The sequence below is a fragment of the Vulpes lagopus genome, chromosome 13 (assembly GCF_018345385.1).
Source record: "Vulpes lagopus strain Blue_001 chromosome 13, ASM1834538v1, whole genome shotgun sequence".
Classification (NCBI taxonomy): domain Eukaryota; kingdom Metazoa; phylum Chordata; class Mammalia; order Carnivora; family Canidae; genus Vulpes; species Vulpes lagopus.
In genome coordinates this window covers 17,312,531-17,333,620 of record NC_054836.1, presented here as the reverse complement: position 1 = coordinate 17,333,620, position 21,090 = coordinate 17,312,531, and the positions used below count along the sequence as shown (strand labels likewise).

Below are 21,090 nucleotides of genomic sequence, written 5' to 3'. Positions count from 1 at the left end.
TTTCTAGTGTTTTCTATGGACAAAGAGAATATATAACTTTGTCACAGTATAATCCATCATGAATCCAGGCCCAAAATATGTATCACAAGGGTTATGAACAAATCAGGTCAATCTGTCAAAAATTATTTCATAAGTATATTTTTTAGTGTACAATCTTCTGTTTTTTTCAAATTATAAATCAGTTAATCCATTTAGTTTTTGTGACCACCATTAAAAAGAAAAAGTGTTGGGATGCCTGGATGGCTCAGCAGTTAAGCATCGGCCTTTGGCTCAGGTCGTGATCCTGGAGTCCCGGAATCACGTTCCACATGGGGCTCCTTGCAATGGAGCCTGCTTCTCCCTCTGCCTGTGTCTCTGCCTCTCTCTCTGTCTCTCATGAATGAATGAATGAATGAATGAATGAATGAATGAATAAATAAATAAATAAATAATTTTTTAAAGAGTGTCAAAGGACATGTCACATAGTAAACAGAACTATGTTTCCTGAAATGTTGCTTGGAAAAAAATACATATGTATGTATAGGTATATATTTATCCATGTACACAATTACTCATGTACATAACAATAATATATGTGACTATATATGCAAATATATAGAAATTACACATTTACATGTAGAATATATTTCTTGGGTTTTTTTAAGATTTTATTTATTTATTCATGAGAGACACAGAGAGAGAGAGGCAGAGACACAGGCAGAGGGAGAAGCAGGCTCCATGCAAGGAGCCTGACATGGGACTCGATCCTGAGTCTCTAAGATCAGGCCCTGGACTGAAGGCGGTGCTAAACCGCTGAGCCACCCAGGCTTCCCCAAATATATTTCTTGTTGTCCAACCATGGTCAGTATACTTTAACTTCTATCTGTAGGAATTACAATTAAATATTACTTGTACCTTACTTCAAAATACATCATATTTATTAGGTATCACAGATAAATAGTTTCAATACATTCTTCTGGACCTTGTAATTCCCACCAGTTTTATAGTTTAAAAAATCAAGGCAAAAAGTAACTTCTTGTAATAAGACTTTCCAATAATATTTTCAAAGAGAACTTAAAAATCACAATCTTTTGATGTCCTTACCTTTCAAATCTGTATTAATAAAAATTAAAGTTTACTCTCTTATCCCAAAGTGAAAAAGTGGCTATATAAATTTAATCAATTTCACAGGCATAAATGAGATGGTCTGACCTGTAACCACTTGGCTTATAAAAAAATTTACCTTAGTATAAAGAAAAAAAAAGCACTTTGTGGAGTCCTGGGGTATCCCAGACATGGGCAGTTCAGATACAAAAACACCTGAAACTTTCAATCAAGAAAGACAAACTATAAGAATTAAGGCATTATAGAAAGCGAGCGAGATGGCTGAGAAGAAGGGTCTTGAGCTCACCTCTCCCCACGAGCATGCCAAGGCTGCAACTACATATACTACAACTCACTGAGAACAACCTAAAGGCTAGCAGAACAGCTCATCCACAGCTAAAGATAGAAAAAGCCACATCAAGAAGGGCAGAAGGGGTAGAAATGCAATCAGAGACTAAACCTCCCCTGTGGCAACTCACAAGCAGGAGAGATATCACAGGTGTGAAGGTCTTTGAGGAGCAAGGGGTGCATTCCTGCACTGGGCACCCCTCACCCCGTCGATCTGCACGTGGAATATGAGCCCCCATAAACATCTGGATTTAAACCAGCTTAACTCTGGGAGAGGAGAGGTCTATAAGAAACCTCAACTCTGCTCTTAAAAGGCCAGTGTACAACATCACCTTGCTTAGAGACCCAGCCCAGAGGTAGCAGTTTGCAAAGCATCTGGACTATATATCTGAAGATTTTATTAATTTTAGGGACTGTGCTATACAGGCAAGGATCTGCAGGAACTTTCTCTGGGAATGGAAGTGCTAGCAGGTACTATTTTTCTTGGTCTTCTTCAGCCCATCTGGCTTGAAACAGGTGGGCCCCAGTTCTGACACACTCTCTTCCTAGCACCACTCACCCTGCTCTGGTGTTCCCCTGCAAAGTCATTCCAACCAACTCAACTGCCCTGGCAGGCACTTTTGCAAAGTGACCCCTGCTCTAAGGAATCCCATTCATCTGCATGCCCATGACAGTGGCCACCGAGCCGCCCAGTCAAGTCACACTGCATACTAACCCCACCCGCCAGCATACCTGTAGCAGCTGCAGCCAGGCCTCTTGGCTAAGCCATGCCAGGGCCAGCCCTACCCACCAGTGTACCCACAGCAGTTGTAGCTCAGTTACTATTTGCAGATGACATGATACTACATATAAAATCTCTAAAGACTCCACTAAAAAACTATTAGAACTAATAAATGAATTTAGTAAAGCTTCAGGACATTAAAATTAATATATAGAAATCTGTTGCATCTCGATACACTAAATTACAAAATAGAGAAATTAAGAAAATCCCATTTACAACTGCATCAAAGGGAATAAATTATCTAGGAATAAATTTAACTAAGGAGGTGAAAGACATGTACTCTTAAAACTGTAAGACACTACTGATGAAAGACCAAAGATGACACAAATAAAGGGAAAGTTATACAATGCTCATGGGTTTAAAGAATTAATATAGTTAAAATGTCCATACTACTCAAAGCAATTTACAAATTCAATGTAAACCCTATCAAAATACCAATAGCATTTTTCACAGAACTCAGAACAAATAATCCTAAAATGTGTATGGAACCACAAGACCCCAAAAACCCAAAGTAATCTTGAGTAAGAACAAAGCTGGAGGGAACAGATTTCAAACCATACTACAAAGCTATTGTAATCAAAACAGTATGGTACTGGCACACAAATGGACACATAGTCAATGGAAAAGAACTGAGAACCTAAGAAAAAACCCATGTTTATATGGTCAATTAATCTATGACAAAGGAGGTAAAAATATACAATGAGAAAAGACCATCTCTTCAATAAATGCTGCTAAATACACAGGACAGCTACATGCAAAAGAATGAAACCATTCTTAACACCATACACAAAAATAAGCTCAAAATGGATTAAAGACATGAAACTATAGGGATGCCCGGGTGGCTGAGTGGCTGAGCCATCTGCCTTTGGCTCAGGGCATGATCCTGAAGTCCCAGGATCGAGTCCCACATGGGGCTCCCTGCATGGAGCCTGCTTCTCCCTCTGCCTATGTTTCTGCCTCTCTCTCTCTGTGTCTCTCTCATGAATAAATAAAGAAAATCTAAAAAAAAAAAAAAAAAAGACATGAAACTATAAAACTCCTCCAAGAATATGTGAGAAGTAAACTCTTATACCTCAGCCTTAGGAATATATTTTTGGATCTGTCTTGTTAGGCAAGGGGAACAAAAGCAAAAATAAACAATTGAAACGACATCAAACTAAAAACTTTTGTACAATGAAGGGAACCATCAACAAAACTAAAAGGCAACGTACTAAAAGATATTTGTAAATGACGTATCCATTAAAAGGCCAATATCCAAAATATATTAAAAAAAAAACTCATAGCAGAGAATATAATGCCAAGTGAGATAAGTTAGAGAAAAACAAATGCAATATGATTTCACGCATATGTGGAATTTAAGAAACAAATGACCAAAAGGGGAAAAAAAGAGATGAAGAAACAGACTCTTTTTTAAAACTTTAAATTCAATTTGCCAACACATAGTATAACACACAGTGCTCATCACATCCCACGTCCTCCTTAATGCATATCACCCAGTTACCCCATTACCCCCCACAATCTCTTGTCCAGCAATCTTCAGTTTGTTTCCCAGAGTTGAGTCTCTCAAGGTTTCTCTTCCTCTTTAATTTTCTTCCATTCAGTTTCCTCTCCTTCCCTTATGGTCCCTTGTACTATTTCTTACATTCCACATATAAGTACTACATAGAACAAACTGAGGGTTACCATAGGGGAGGGGAGGGGGGGGGGAATGGGTGATATAAGTGATGGGAGATTAAGCAGTACACTTATCATGATGAGCATTGAGTAATGTTTAGAATTGATCAATCACTATATTGTATACCTGAAACTAATATAATACCATATGTTAACTGTACTGAGTTGAAATTTAAAAACTTAATAAAAAATTTTAAAAATAATAAAAAATAAATTTAATGAAAATAACTAATTGGATTTAACACCAAAGAAAGAAAGAAAAGCAAAAAAACCCAAACAATCCAATTAAAAAATGAGCAGAGGGCCTGAACAGACATTTTTCTAGAGAAGATATCGTATGACCAACAAACACATGAAAAAATGCTCATTATCATGATGTATATAATTTCACATTTATTAGAACGGCTATTTAAAAAACAACAACCATGAAATAACAAGTGTCGGTGAGAATGTAGGACAAAGGAAACCCTTACGCACTGTAAGTGGGAATGTAAATTGGTGCAGCCACTATGGAAAATAGTATGGCAGGCCTTCAAAAAATTAAAAATAGATCTATATGATTCATTCTAATTTCTGAGTATTTACCTGAAGAAAATGAAAACATCAATTTAAAAAGATATATTGTATGCCTGTGCTTACTGTATATAGCATTATTATAATATCAAAGACATAGAAGCAACCCAAGTATCCATCAATAGATGGATAAAGAAGATATGGTATATATATATGTGTATATATGTGACACAAATGGCAAGATTTCATTTGTTTTATGGCTGATTAATTTTCCATTTTATACATATACAAACACACACATACATATACATATATGTGAAACTAATATTCTATATCAACTATACTTCAATTTAAAAATAATGAATAAAAATAATTTTTTAAAAAATGTAAGGGATTGGGATCCCTGGGTGGCGCAGCGGTTTGGCGCCTGCCTTTGGCCCAGGGCGCGATCCTGGAGACCCGGGATCGAATCCCACATCAGGCTCCCGGTGCATGGAGCCTGCTTCTCCCTCCGCCTGTGTCTCTGCCTCTCTCTCTCTCTCTGTGACTATCATAAATAAATAAAAAATTAAAAAAAAAAATAAATAAATCTGTTAAAAAAAAAATGTAAGGGATTATAGAAAGAAAAAAGCAGTGCTGCTTTCATAATATACGTGTGTGTATGTGTGTGTGTGTGTATAATGGAAAATTATTCAGCTATAAAAACAAATGAAATCTTGCCATTTGTGACAACACGGATAAGTGAAATAAGTCAGAGAAAGGGACACCTGGCTGGCTCAGTCAGAAGAGCATCAGATGATTGATCTCGGGGTCATGAATTTGAGCCTCATGTTGAGTGTAGAGATCAGAGAAACAAATAATATTTTAAAAAAGAGAGAAAGACAAATACCCTATGATTTCACTTATATGTGGAATCTAAAAAACAAAATAAATGAACAAAACAGAAATAGACTCATAAATACAGAGAACAGACTGGTGGTTGCCAGGAGGGAGAGAAAGTATGGCGATGGGAGAAACAGGTAAAGGGGAAGAAGAGGTACAAACTTCCAGTTATAAAATAAATAAGCCAAGAGGATGTAAAGTACAGCACAGGGAATATAGTTAACAATATTAAAATAATTTTGTATGGTAACAGGTGGTAACACTTATTGTGGGAGCATTTTGTAATGTATATAAATGTCAAATTACTATGTTGTACAACTAAAACTAATATAATATTCCATATCAACTATACTTCAATTTAAAAATAATGAGTAAAAATAAATTTTTCAAAAAAGAATGTAAGGCATTATAGAAGTAAAAAGCAGTGTTGTTTTCATATATAAGCCCCAAATTTAAAGTCACAAGGTCAGATTCTCTGAATGTATCTTAAATTGAGATACATCCCCTATGGGCAACTTTATGTAGCATAAACCAGGTACCAATTTATTTATTTAACCTTGGTTAATTATTTTCCTGACCAGATTACTACTGAGTATATTCCCAGCTTTTAAGCACATTATACTTTTGAAGTATCAAAGTTTGTATTCCCATTAGCATTTCAAAACAGTAATCTGTTCATTTAAGAACATGAAGTTGTCTCGTTTCTTGGTATAAGAAACATACAATATATCAAAACTTATGGAATACACTGAGTTGCTGAACCATTCAGAGTAAGGAATAACTTTCCATATCCTCAAATTCTGGACCAAAGAAATGACAATGATATCTAAAAGAATAAGAAAAAGATAATATGCCATATATTTATTAATAACACATAAAGAAGGTATTTCCTAATGTGGCCAATGCCTATATTAGCTTTTATCACCTAAATTAAAAATTGCAGCATTAATTTCAACAAATAAACTTATGCAATTATATAGAATTCAAACATCTATAAAAAGTTTTACTCAAAATGTCAAATAGTCTGTATAATGAAATTTTTACTGTGTTGAATAGGGAGACCTTATGACAATCATTAATCCTAGAATCTCAGTATCACTTTCCTAGAAACTTAAGGCCTCCATTTAATTAAGGCCCAAGCTATTCAAACAGATTTCAGACCTTAGTTAATAGTCTGAAAAAAAAAAAAATATATATATATATATATATATATATAAAAATTACCCTCAGGCTTCCTAGGTCATTTACATTATATTTTGTTATGCTATACTTCATTATATTTATAAAAAAATACATAAGCATGAGTTGCAAGAAATAGTGTTAATAAGTTTCAAAAATAATATAAAAAGTCAATCCACATAATATTACTTATTCTTACCTCTGAACTATAATCATCTGCCGTAGTTGAAATTTCACTTTCTGGCTAAAACAAAAATAAAAACCAATTACATTAAGGCTTTCCACCCCAAACATTGTACTTTATTAACCCATTACGATTAGTAACATATGACAGAAAATTCACATATCACTAAAAAACTAGTAAAAATTATTCAAACATTAAAAAAATTTTTATGTATGTGGATTTTATTAATTCATTAATTCATTCATTCATAAAATAAGCTCTATGCCCAACTGGGGCTTGAACTCACAACCCTGAGATCAAAACTCACATGCTCTATCGACTGACCCAGCCACACGCCCTGAAACCTTTAAAGTTTTCATTCTATGAATCATAATGGCTAACACATCTGAAATTTACCATGAGGCATTTTTCTAAATATAAAAGTATCAAGAAGTACTTTCACATAGTATTTCTATGTGAAATATGTATTATATATCATTTGTAAGACAAAAGCACCAAATGAGATATCATCCCTCTAATTCTTATGTCTCTTTTAAATAAAAGAAAGTCTTAAAATGTTAGTCAAGAGTTCAATTTCTTCAAAAAGAAAAATCATGGGTGCTCCTGGCTCAGTTGGTAGAGCATGTGACGCGTAATCTCGGGGTAGTGAGTCCGAGCCCCACTCTGGGCTTACAGATTACTTTTAAAAAAGAAAAGAAAAGAAAATCTTCAAATCTTGAGGCTAGAAAAGTAGTAACAACCTGAAATAAAAATCACAATCTTCATTGTTATGAACACCTTTGCAGCTTCTAAAACACTTTCTAAGACATTTCTGTTTCATTTTTACATCGCTGGGATTTGGGTATGGAGTGACTTTTTGAGCTTCCCTCAGTTTGGAACTACCAGAAAGAGTCAAGGAGGAAACTTAAATTTTCACTGCTTTCACTGTTCACTCATTCATCTAAGAATTTCAATTTACAAGTGAGAAAAGAGAATCAGATATTTGACCATCTCAGTCAACAAATATGAACCATCACCGTCCCCCTTCTCATCTATCCTTAAGGAAATTTTATTTGTCACTCAATATCACGCTCTAAGTCTACCTCCTCTCTGATGCAGTAACTGCTGTCAGGAACAGAAATGAGCTTACCCGTATTCTAAAATTCTGTCACAGTGGTTCCTAACTTATAAGACCCTCTTTTAAATCTAAAATACTTTCATGACACAAGCCCTCAAGGTTGATTCACTTATGCCTTTTAAACAGGTACAGAGGGCAGCCGGGCTGGCTCAGCGGTTTAGCGCCACCTTTCAGCTCAGGGCGTAACCCTGGAGACCTGGGATTGAGTCCCACATTGGGCTCCTTGCATGGAGCCTGCTTTTCCCTCAGCCTGTGTCTCTGCCTCTCTCTCTCTCCGTGTGTGTGTCTCTCATGAATAAATAAATAAAATTAAAAAAATAAACAGCTATAGATTAAATATATATATATATTGTATACTAAAATCTGTTTTCTGAGGATGAAATGGTGAACAAGATAAGATACTCTTTGCACTGGAAATGCTAAAACTCTAGAGAGAAGCCCAAACATTGATTTGTTATGCAGAAAAAGATACCAAATACATCTTCAAACCACATCGAGCACCAGAGTTACCATATTATATTATTTAAAAGGTCCAGATTTCAACAATTCTAAGATAAAGAAAAAGGAAAGTTTGGCCCATATACAAGAAAAACAGCAGTCAGTTCCTGAGGAAACACAAATATTGGACTTAATATACAAAGACTGTATTTAAGCTACCTATTTTAAATATAGTCAAATAAGTGAATAAAATGAAGTCGAAAATACTAAAGAAAACTATAAGGATACTGCCTTACAAAATAGAGAATATCACTATAAAAGAACCAAAGAGGACTGGCAGGCTCAGTCACTAGAGCATGCGACTCTTGATTGTGGGGTTGTGAGTTCAAACCCCATGTGGGGTGTAGAGATTACTTTAAAAAATAATAAAAATTTAAAAAAATAATAAATTTTTTTAAAAGTAAAATTACTGAAATGAAAAATTTATTAGGGGGCTTGACAGATCTGATAAGAAAGAATCTGCAGACTTTTAGAGTTCAATTGAAATTAAGCAGTCTAAGGAAAAGATTAAAAGAGAATGAAGAAAAATGACAGAGCCTGAGAGATCTGTGCAACAATATCAAACATAGTAACATGAAAAATAGGAGACCCAGAAGAGGGGACAAAAAAGAACAGAGAGAATATTTGAAGATATAATGCCCAAAAGCTTCCCAAATTTGATGAAAAATAACAATCTACATAGCTAAGATGCTCAAAAATTCTAAACAGGGAATTACAAAAAGATCTACTCTTAGCAAATCTCTAACACCCCTGAACTTTTTCATAAAGCTCAAATCCTATATATCATTTAAATCTGTTTCTATATAAATATGGCAGTGTACAATCCAAATTATAATTATTATATTTCTCGTCCACCACTCTTTCTCCTAAGCATCCCAGCCTTCTCTACTCCTGGTCTTAGTTGGTAAGCTCCACCCCACACACCATGTCAACCCACTTTTAAATTCTCCCACATCACCTTATCTGGAAAATTACACTACTAAAGAAAGGAAGAAAACTAGTCTTTATTTAGAGCCTACTATGGGCCAGGTGCAATCTCCTGCCTCTCACCTTTACCATCACCCCATCCCCATTATTCTGTGATGCTTTTAAAACTAAACTTCTTACAGTTTCCAAATCACATCATATAGTTTCATGTTCTTGTGAATGTTGCTTCTTCATCACAGAGGTTGCCTTACCTACTTCTTTGCTATAGCTAAGCTTAGCATTCCCATAAACCATGGTACTCAAAGGTTCCATATGCATTTTTGTTACCTTAGCTGTAATCAGAGTACACAGACTATCTTACATCTGCCTTCCCCACTTGATTGACTTTCCTAAGGGGCAGAGAATGTTATATTTCCCTTTGTATCCTTGTTGCTGAATCCCTGATGTATTACAGTTGTTGTACTACAAATGTTTATTGAATCAAGCTCACAAAAATGGCACAGGGTACTAATGAGTGTTGTCATTACAACTTTCCACTCAGAATTCTAACATTCAAAAATCTAGATGAATACTTACTTCAACAGAGAAGACCTCATCACGTTTGATTATTGCAGATTCAGGAGTCACAGTTGTTCCTACTCTCTGAGAACTATTTATGTACATTTCATCACTTTGTGAGTGTTCAATATTCAAAGCATGGTATGTTGACACATCATGTTTACTGCTTGAAGTCTTCCTCTTTTTTTTCTGCTTCTTAGAAGGATTCTGCCCATCAGATTGAGCTTTCCTCTGTCGAAACTGGGCAAGCTACGGAAAAAAAGACATTGTCCATATCATTAGAGATAATTTTTCTTTACCGTCACTATGAAAAATGCAAGTATCTTTGGAGTCACTTTCTTTACAAGATCAAACCATCACTAAAATGATAACTAAATAAAGGACAGTTATTAGAGTTCTTAATATAACTACTGAATTGCAAAGAAATTAGGTACTTCTGAACGAATGCTATTCAAATATTAAGAACTGAAAATGTTATGTCTAAAGAAAAAAAATTAGCCCAGAGTTGAGTAGAATAGGGAAAATAGGCAGTCTCACTCACTGTTTAGCGAGAGTAATTTCTGAATGTTAGATTATGCAAAAATATAAGAGGTCTAAATGCATTTGCCTTGTGAAATTTCTGGGACTTCTACTAATTTATACTAAATGTAATTTGTCCATGTAAAAGATTTAGCTGTACAAATGATCACTGTAGCCTTGTTTCTAATGGGAAAAATTTTGAAATAACTTAAATGTTAAACAATAGTGCTTCCTACCCCCTAACCATCTGCATATCATCAGGATTTTTGCTATGCCCTAATGCCATCTATATACTCATCATTAACTTAACATGTTTTAACTAGCATACTAATCTAGATTTATTTTAATAGGAGACTTTCTATCCTGGTATAAATTAAAAGCTACTATCACTTGTGATTTCCTTAAAGAAAATAGCAAACAGGAATAACTGTAACGAAAAATAACACTACATTACTAAATTTTTAGTTAGGTATTACTGCTGAAGATTTTAAGAGAAACAGACAAGTGTTAAAGGAGTATTAAGGATATATGAGCATCAAACAGACTTTTGGCTTACTGTAAACAGATGGGCTAAAAAAAAAAAAACCTGGTAAAGTATTAACTTTCTTATGATACCATTCGCTATTATTTAATATTGGATCAGAGTATCACCTAAAATACCTTATCACCACATAAAATCGGAAGTATGCATTATATACTTTGGGCAACACTGGATTAACTCAACTAAAATAATGTTAACATATATCATCCATAATAATAAAGATGTTTATATAAAAATATATGTGAAAAATAAAGCTGTTTATGACACAGTCGTATATATAAAATAATATTGCAATAGAATCTTTTTTAATAAAAGGAAAATGGTGTGCATCTCTTTCGACAAAGACAAGCAGGGCTGAGGCTCAGAGACTTCAAAAGGCATAGATAAATTCTGGAAGAATATAACTACAACTTTGGTATCTCTCTAGATTGGAGACTACTGGTATTTTTCTTTATGCTCATTTGAAATTTCCTTTCTTATGGAACAAATTTTCTAAATTTTACATGAAGCAACTACTAGTCACCAATTCTTAAATTTAATTTGAGCTACTTGATCATTTAGAGAACAAAAGCGTAAGAACAGGTATAAGTCCCTTTGTGCCTTAAAAGAAGGAAATCTACTACCAGTGTATTAATTATATAATTAATTATATGACCAAGCACAAAGATGGCCAACAAATTTCTTATGCTACGAAGTATTAAAACAATCTTAATAATGACAATGATATTATTAGCTATCAAAATATGTGACAAATACCAGAGCTTATAGAATAACACAGCATATTTTATATTTATTTTGTCTGTTGCAGGTGAAAAAAAGGATTCAGCTATGTAGTAGTGATCACTTAAAGACATCTAACTCACAAGTCAGAAATATCTAATCAATTGCTGATCCTGTAGAATGTAAAATATATCACATTAAAAACTTTTCCCATTTATTTAGCAACTGGCCTGTTACCCTACTTTATGTCTGCCTTAAGGAACAGATGTAAGACCAGTTGCCTCTATTTGTACATTATTAAGCTGCTGGAATGCATTTAAACTACTTTGGAGGACAGTAAATTCATTCTTAAAAATAAACCAACTGAAACACTATTACATATTATCTGTAAATAGAATGAAAAGTCTAGGCACATCATTTAAAAAGATCCCTCACGGAGGACGTAAAACCAAGAAAAATATTAATAATAGTAACATTCTTGATATGTAAGTTCAACTTCAGAAACTTCTTAAAATTCCATGTTGTCTGTGTTAGAAAACATACCCAGATAGCAGAGAATATAAAGACAAAGATGAATATTCTGTTTAAAATTTCAACTTGTTAGATTATATTGTACATATATTTATATGTACAAATATGTACATGTACTTATATGTACAATATATGTACATATTTGTACAAAGATGAATATTCTGTTTAAAATTTCAACTTGTTAGATTATATTGTACATATATTTATATGTACAAATATGTAAAAAAGGAGAAAACTAAAACTGTATTTTTAAAAGTTTGATTTTTAAATAAACACCTCTAAAGCATTCATTACTAAATGAAACAAAATGAAAAAGTTATTAATAGAGAATAAAAAGTAGAAGGGTTCCTGGGGCATCTGGCTGGCTCAGTCAGAGGAGCATGAAACTCTTGTTGATCTTGGGGTCGTGAGTTCAAATTCCCCATTGGGAATAGAGATTACTTAAATAAATAAAAATTTTGAAAAAGATAGAATGGTTTTATTACAATGTTTAGAGCAAATCACTTTCTCAGAACATAAAATTACTAGACACTGTTTTAGGCCTTTTACTGATTATACAAAGTTATACTATTTTTTCAGAACAATTAATCAGAAGGTAAACAGTATGAAAATAAAGACTTTTGTTTCATTCATTGCTATATATTTAAAGTCCGGAACAGTACTAAAAGAATACATGTTGAGTGGAAAAAAAAAAAACCTTATCTTTTACAGAAAAGTCACCACCAAAAAAACATTTTAAGCACTGTTCCATAAACAAGGCAAGTATGATATAACAGGCATATCTAATTCTACTATGTAGAAAAGTTTCATGATCTTAGAATTAAAATCAGCAATTAAATGATTTTAAACAAAAAATAATCCCTCTCACCATCTCTTCCTCCATCAGGCAAAACAAAACAAAACCAGACACCTAATTCTCAAAAATAATGCCCAAAATAGCTTTTTAGCAAGAGTTCTGTTTCATAAAAATTATAAAGAACTATGCAACTCCACATGAAAAAAAACCAATCTGACTAAAAAATTAACAGAGGTTCTGAATAGCCCGTATGATGGAAATATTTTTTGAGACGAAAGATGTGTTTCAGTTAAAAGACATGGAGAAGATTGCTCCCAAAGAGAAAGGCATTACCGCTATGTCAGTGAAAGAAGTCCTTCAGAGCTTAGTTGATGATGGTATGGTTGACTGTGAAAGGATTGGAACATCTAATTATTACTGGGCTTTTCCAAGTAAAGCTCTTCATTCGAGGAAACGCAAGTTGGAGGTTCTGGAATCTCAGAGTTACAGCAAGATGGATGGGAAGGCACAGAGAGATCGCAAATACAATTGACCCTTTAAAAACATGAGTTTGAATTGCATGAGTCCACTTATACATGGGTTTTTTTCAATACATATAATACTGTAAATGTTTCTTCTTCTTCTTAATGATTGTCTTAACATTTTCTTTTCCCTAGCTTGCTTTATTTTGAGAATATAGTACAAAAAAAAAAATATAGTACATAATACATTTATTATACAAAATATGTGTTAAAAAAAATATTTCTCCAAAGAAGACATAGATGGCTAACAGATGCATAAAAAGCTACACTCATCATCAAGGAAATACAAATCAAAACCACACTGAGCTATCACTCTACTCCTTGTCAGAATGACTAAAATCAAAAACACAAGAAATAAGTGTTGCTGAGGATGTGGAGAAAATGAAAACCCTTTTGGGTGGCTGCTGGGAGTGTGTATTGATGCAGCCATTGTGAGACAGTATGGAGATTCCTCAAAAAATTAAAAATAGCATTACCATATAATCCAGTACTTCCACTATATTTACTCAAAGAAAATGAAAACATGAATTTAAAAAGATATTTACACCCCCATGTTTATTGTAGTATTATTTACTATAAGCAAGATATGGAAGCAACCTAAGAGTTCACTGATAGACAAATGGATAAGGAAATTGTGCTATATATAGACAATGGAATATTATACGGCCATAAAAAAACAAGATTGTGCCACTGGCTTAGCTGGTTGGGTGTCTAACTTGATTTTAGCTCAAGTCATGTCTCAGGGTCATGGGATCAAGTCTGAGTCAGGCTCCACACTGGGTTCAGAGTCTGCTTAGGATTCTCTCTCTCCCTCTGCCCCTCCCTCCGTCTCTCTACCTCTTAAAAGAAAGAGAGAGAGATCATGCCATTTGAGACAATGTGGGAAGACTTGGAGGGCATTATACTAAACACAGTAAGTCAGACTAAGACAAATAACATAATTTCACTTGTCTTTGGAATTTAAAAAACAAAACAAACATAAAAAGACACTCAAATACAGAGATGAAACTGTAGAGGGGAGGTAGAGACAAGAGATGGGTGAAACAGATAAAGGCAAGTGAGAATACACTTATCCTGATGACCAATAAGAAATGTATAAAATTGTTGAATCATTATATTGTACACCTGAAACTAATATAAATGCTACATGTTAATTATACTTTGATTTTAAAAATCAATATATAATTTCCACAACAGCTTTTCAGCAAGAATTCCATTTCATAAAAGTATGAGAGGAGTAAGATCATACCATAAGTCTGATTTCTTATACCTATCTAGACTATTTTTATTTTAAATCTGAAAAGTGGCAAGTGAGCAGAAAAACAAAAATCAGAAACTACTCAATTAGGTAATCATCTGATATTGAAATGATACACTTTAAATTACTGGGAAAACATTTATTCTAAAACATGCTGAAAATTCAGACTATGGCCATCTGTGTTTGTCATTTGGAAGCCAATTATAAAAACGTTAACATATGTAGGCACAGAAATAGTTGCAAGATTTACTGGAAAGATATCATGTCCATATACACTTGTCTTTCAAAACTGATTCAGATCTCAAACAAATATCTCACTCTGACCAGCACATGAATATACTACTAAACAAAAATGACTGATAATTTATTCCCCAAGTTCAATACTTAAAACTTTGTAAGTAATCAACCTCAGTAAAATAAAGAACTTAAAAGAGCTATATAAAAACATGCCAAGTTTTTATAGTGTCCCTTAAAAAAAAACTATGAATTGTAACCTGTTTATCAAGCGTTCACTGAGTGTTAACTACGTGCCAGGCATTGTGCTAAACATGAATCAAAATGCACTGTCCTACTAGTAGGATCTTTTAGTTAAGGCCAGTCTATTACTCCACTGAGTTGTGAGAAGCAAGTAAGATAAAAGTTAGCATACAATTTCACAAATAAAAGTACTCCTATATATCTTTAAGTAGGTGGTATGGGAGCTTCCTGATTTTCACCTATCCTGATTTTCTCAAAGGTGGCTTTCTATTGGAAATGTGGTTCTTGAGTTTTTATCTGTGAAGGAAATATGTTGGCATGTGACAGGTATTAAGTAGTTTATTTATTTTAAAAATATTTACTAACTGCCTATCATGTATCCAGCACTGTGCTAACGGCAGTACAGATGGTATAGGAAGTAATGAATCAAACAGATACAAACCATATTCCTCTGATTTGTAATCCAGGTAAGAAGAACAAATTAAACAAATATAGATAAAAACAGAAATATATCATTTCAAGAAATAAAAAGTGCTTTGACGATAACATTTAGGTACAAAAGAAAGCCTACAACGTAAAGACTAAATCTGGTTGGGGATGTCAGAAGACGTCAGGAAGTATCCTACTAGAAAAAAGAACGTGGAAGCTGAAATCTTATTTGCCTAAGATCATAATCAGTGAAGCGGCAAAATAGAACAAGATCACCTGACTCCAAATTCATTTTTTTCTATTATATCAATTTATGTTCCATGCACTGAGTTCCTTCTATCCCCTCATTTGTTATTATACTTCAAATCCTAGAACACTAAGTTTAAAGGCATGAATATAAGAAATCACCAAACCAACAAATACTTTTTTGACAAAACTGATGGGAAAACACACAATATACACACACAAATCCAAAAGAGATAAAATATTTTTAAAATGTTATCTAGTCTCTCCAGTTTCCAAAAACAGCTGTAATCAATTGAGCCATTCTCTATGTTTTCGCTGTAGAAAATTTAAGAAATCCTAATTAATTCTAATTATGTTAACTATGTGTACTTGTCAGTGCTGTCTTTAAACCTTTTTAATATTCCTTAATGAATGCTGCACAAGAATGCTGTACAAACTATTACAACAAAATTCCAGGGGCCTAACTATGGAAACAAAAAGAAGATTATAACAGTTGACTCAAAGACAATTTGTATGTAGGGCAACTGAAAAGCAAAGAAGACAAAAGCAACATTTTAAGGATGCTCTGAAGCATATTTTCGAACAGTATCACAAACTCTTGGAAGATAATAATGCCAAATAGCCTCAAAAATATCAGATAGGGAAAAGACCTCAGAACTTTATATTACTGAGCCATCAAGTTTTATTTATATTTTTATTTACTCTATAATCTCATTCAATATAGATTTTTTGTTAGTTTTGTAACACCTTCATGTCTAAGAAGAAAACAGATTCTGCAGTCTAAGGAATCATTTTAATTTTGAATATTTTAATACATTTCGTTGTATGGCACATAGTAGGCACAAATATTTGTTGAATGAAAATAATATTTCAAAAAGAATACAGATTACATGTAATAGAGTACTGGATTGCTACATCTGAAGAGAGTATAATAAGCTAGCTTTAGGACACTGGACAAGCCACTTGACCTCAGCAGAACCCAATTTCTTCAATTGTACAATGAAAAGGTAGATTCGAAGGACGTTTTAAGATTCTCTCAAGTTTTGGGGCACCTGGGTGGCTCAGTTACGTGTCCAACTGCTGATTTCAGCTCAGGTCATGATCTCAGGATCATGAGACTGAGCTCGCATTAGGCCCCATGCTCAGCGGGGAGTCTGCTTGCATTCTCTTTCCCTGTCCCTCTCCCCCACCCCACTCACACATGCATGTGTGCATGCTCTCTCTCTCTCAAACAAATTTAAAAAAATAAAGATTTCTTCCAGTTTTAAGGGCTCTCTGGAAGAATTTTTTCAATTGTTCCCTATCCCTTCTCCTCTTCCTACTCTCACTTATAAAGAAGGAGAAGCTAGAATTTTACATTATAAGAGTCTTAAAAAAAAAAACCAAAAACATTGCTGGAAGGGCTCCTGGTGACTCAGTTGGTTAAGCGTCTGGCTCTTGGTTTCAGCCCAGGTCATGATCTCAGGGTTGTGGGATTAAGCCCAGTGTTGGGCTCCGTACTGGGTGTGGAGCCTTCTTGGGACTCTCCCCTTCCCTTTCCCGCTGCCCCTCCCCACTTCCTCTTTTAAACATCAAACAAAAACCACTGCCTGAAAAACAATTCAAAAAACAGTATCTATTACCAAATGACCCCAAACAAAAAAAGATGACAGATGCAGAATAAAAAGAATGACTCTTGTATTTAGAACAAATATAAGTATGTAAAATTATCAAAATACTGTTCTAGACTCATGTTACTGATTATATGAAGTCAATTTATTTCAGAACAAATAACCAGACAGTAAGCTCCAGGAGGGCAGGGATTCTCTTTTTGTTGTTGTTGTTGATTTTATTTATCTATTCATGAGAGACACAGAGACACACAGAGAGAGGCAGAGGCAGAGGGAGAAGCAGGCTCCATGCAGGGAGCCTGACACAAGACTCGATCCTGGGACTCCAGGATCACACCCCGGGCCAAAGGCAGATGCCAAACCACCGAGCCACCCAGGTGTCCCGAGGGCATGGATTCTTAATCAAAATCAAAGCCTACATAATACTCTTAAGTCTAGAAGAGTGCTTGTGCATAGGTTCTCAAATGAATATTTGTTGAATAAAAAAAGATATTTTTTATAAAAAGAGGTATCACTAGAACTCCAATAAAAAATTAAAAAAAAAAAAGAGGTATCACTAAACAATAATTTTAGGCAGTATTCCTCAGAACTTTAGAACATCTGCAGTTTCTTAAAAAAAAAAAAGGATGGGGTAACCTGGCTGGCTCAGTCAGAAAAGCATGTGACTCTTATCTCGGGGTTGTGAGTTCGAGTCCCACACTAGGTGTAGAGATTATTTAATATGAATTTTTTCCTTAAAGATGGTATACGAGGCCCATGATTACATTGTTGCACAACCATACAATGTAACTGTCAAAAATAATGTTTCCCCAAAAAATTTTAATGTGAGAAAATGCTCTCAACATAAAGTCAGGGGAATATGAGGCCCAAACTGCATAGAATATGATTCCAGTTAAGTTTAAAAACTTACACAGAAACAAAGAATCCACAAACAGTGATTACTTGTGGGTTGAGACTTGAGACTATGGGTGATTGTTTTCTTCTTTGAAAAATCTTCAGTGTCCCTCCCCCTCAGATCTGTAAACAATATTCGCTAGTAAGACTACTATGGGCTTGTAAATTAATATCACCATTTTTTTAAATGACAAAATACAACTACACAAATCTCATTCGAACACAAATCTCATTCTAAAAAACAGAGAAGGCAGAGCCCAGGAATATGCTGTCCTGGGACCCAGGCACTTTCATCAGCCTCACCAGACACCATCACCAAACCTTGTAAGTGTAACTGCCAACACTGACAGGTCATCACATCTTCACTGTGCACATGCCACCTGCCTCTTGCATTTCACTGTCACCTCAGTTACTTAAACAGTGAGAAGAATGGACTATGTCCAAATTTTATATAGTCTCTGCATATTGCAAAGCCTAATCTCTTTATAAGTAAATAAAAGCAGTGTACATCTTTTACCAAGGAGAATCCTTAAACCAAGGTATATCTGTAAAAGATATGATCTCTCTTAGCAACATAAATACAAGCCAGTTTATCACTTGAGGTTTCCTTTATAAGCCATAGGTTATAGACTACTATTCCTTCTGATATATGTACCTTCTTTTTGCAGGAATTCTCAATTTAATAATGGAAGAACTACTACATCTAGTCAAAGGCCCATCCTGTCAGCTTTCCAGTGTCCATAACAGCTCTAAAGAATATCTGTCCAAGATCATTTATGTGATATAATGAGGTATATAATTATATATATTACAAAAGTAATAGTTTGCTTTTGGCTTCATTTATTCTTCCTGCTTCCTTTCCTAACAGAGTCACTATTCCCCAAGAACTGACAGGCCTTGAGATCACAATCTGCACACATCTAGCCCTTGGCATGTGCTGTGCATCAGAAGATGGACAAAAGTTAACTCAGCAGCAATGTTTGTAATAGCAAAAAGAAACCTGGACAACCCAATGCCAAAGATACTAAGGGAAAATTCCAATAATGGAATAACTATGCAGAAGTGAACATTCTCTACATAACACTGAACATAAAGCAAATCACTAAAGACTGCTTACAACATGATTAAGTTTTGAACTTCAAAACCAGGAAAACCAGTAAAGTTTCTGTATATATATGTGATACAGAAAAGCAAAGCTATGATAAAATTCAGAACTGTAGTTACCTGAAGTGGCAAGGGGGAGGAGATGGAATTAGATTTTCTTTTCTTTCTTTAAGATTTTATTTATTTATTTATTTATGAGAGACAGGGAGAGAGACAGAGACACAGGCAGAGGAAGAAGCAGGCTCCAAGCAGGGAGCCCGATGTGGGACTCGATCCCAGGTCTCCGGGATCACATCCTGAGCCAAAGGCGGACGCTCAACCACCAAGCCACCCAGGCATCCCTGGAATTAGATTTTCAAATGTATCTGAATGTGCCTATTTCTTAAGCTGGGTAGCAAGTATAAAGGTAATTCTTGTAGACTATACAAAAAAACTATACATTTTTCTTAAGCAGACTCCACACTGGGTGTGGACTTGAACTCACAACCCTGAAATCAAGACATGGACATCTAACTGAGCCACCCAGGTGCCCCTTATCTATACATTTTATATTTATTCTTTTGTAGATGAATCACAATTAATTTAGGTATTTTTAAAGTATGCAGAACTTCTTCTGAAGAAATTAGCCAGGGCTCCTACCTTCTATGACACCCAGGTCTCTTCTGCCACTCTAGTTTGAGAAAAGAAGCAAGTCAATTCAATTCTTCTCCTGGAATTAGGGAACAAGGAGGCAAGAAAGATGTCCAGAAAGATAAGAGAGGGGATCCCTGGGTGGCTCAGTGGTTTAGCGCCTGCCTTTGGCCCAGGGTGCAACCCGGAGTCCCGGGATCGAGTCCCACGTCGGGCTCCTGGCATGGAGCCCGCTTCTCCCTCTGCCTGTGTCTCTGCCTCTCTCTCCTCTCTCTATGACTATCATGAATAAATAATAAAAAAAAAAGAAAGAAAGAAAGATAACAGAGGGGAGATGCATCTTACATGCAGGATTCTAAAATCAGTGTATGATATAATAATCATATAAATCTATAAATAGGGCAGCCCGGGTGGCTCAGTGGTTTAGCACCGCCTTCAGTCCAGGGCCAGATCCTGGAGACCCAGGATCGAGTCCCACATCAGGCTCCCTGCATGGAGCCCGCTTCTCCCTCTGCCTGTGTCTCTGCCTCTCCCTCTCATCTCTCATGAATAAATACATAAAATCTTTAAATAAATAAATAAATAAAATCAATCTACAAATATTCCTAAAATCAACCATAATGTAAAATTCACCTTATAAACCTGCTAGTCATGTTGCAGACTCAAATACTTTTCCCTATATCTAACATAGCCAGTTTTCTTGCTGACATGTATCATCCCTACTTCTTCAGTTGCACACCAAGGAAAGTAGATGGCATATGCATGTTCATGTATAATCACTCAGTGTTGCACAATCACACAGTGATGTTACTGGATCTGAAACACTACTACATACTGAGGATCTTTAAAAAATAGTGAGTTTCGGGGTGCCTGGGTGGCTCAGTCAGTTAAGAATCTGACTCTTGGTTTCAGCTCAGGTCATGATCTCAGGGTTGTGAGATCGAGCACCATGACCTCTGGCTCAGGAGTCCGCTTGAGATTCTCTCCCTATGCCCCTCCCCCTACTCTCTCTTAAATAAATAAATATTTTTAAAAAAAATAGTGAGTCCAGAGGTGTTTGGGTGGTTCAG

At 34.9% G+C, this 21,090-nt stretch overlaps 2 protein-coding genes across 9 annotated transcripts in view; one reads left to right on the top strand and one right to left on the bottom strand.

Annotated features, from left to right (window-relative positions):
• The window catches only part of AKAP9 (A-kinase anchoring protein 9), a 157,312-nt gene that overhangs the window by 124,273 nt on the left and 11,949 nt on the right, over positions 1-21,090 (bottom strand). For all 8 annotated transcript variants that reach the window (XM_041728301.1, XM_041728305.1, XM_041728306.1 and 5 more), the window contains 2 exons: positions 9,763-9,993; positions 6,660-6,704 (listed from right to left, as the gene is read on the bottom strand). In XM_041728301.1, coding sequence (XP_041584235.1) covers positions 6,660-6,704; positions 9,763-9,993 — 276 coding nt within the window. The remainder of the gene's footprint in view (positions 1-6,659; positions 6,705-9,762; positions 9,994-21,090) is intronic.
• Positions 12,754-13,383, top strand: LOC121474931 (meiotic nuclear division protein 1 homolog). Its single transcript, XM_041728095.1, has one exon. It carries the CDS (start codon positions 13,102-13,104, stop codon positions 13,381-13,383), a length of 282 nt encoding a protein of 93 aa, XP_041584029.1. The 5' UTR covers positions 12,754-13,101.

Bases quoted from the DNA above. Each gene is read 5' to 3' on its own strand.
- LOC121474931 (XM_041728095.1), top strand. From the start codon at position 13,102: ATGATGGAAATATTTTTTGAGACGAAAGATGTGTTTCAGTTAAAAGAC.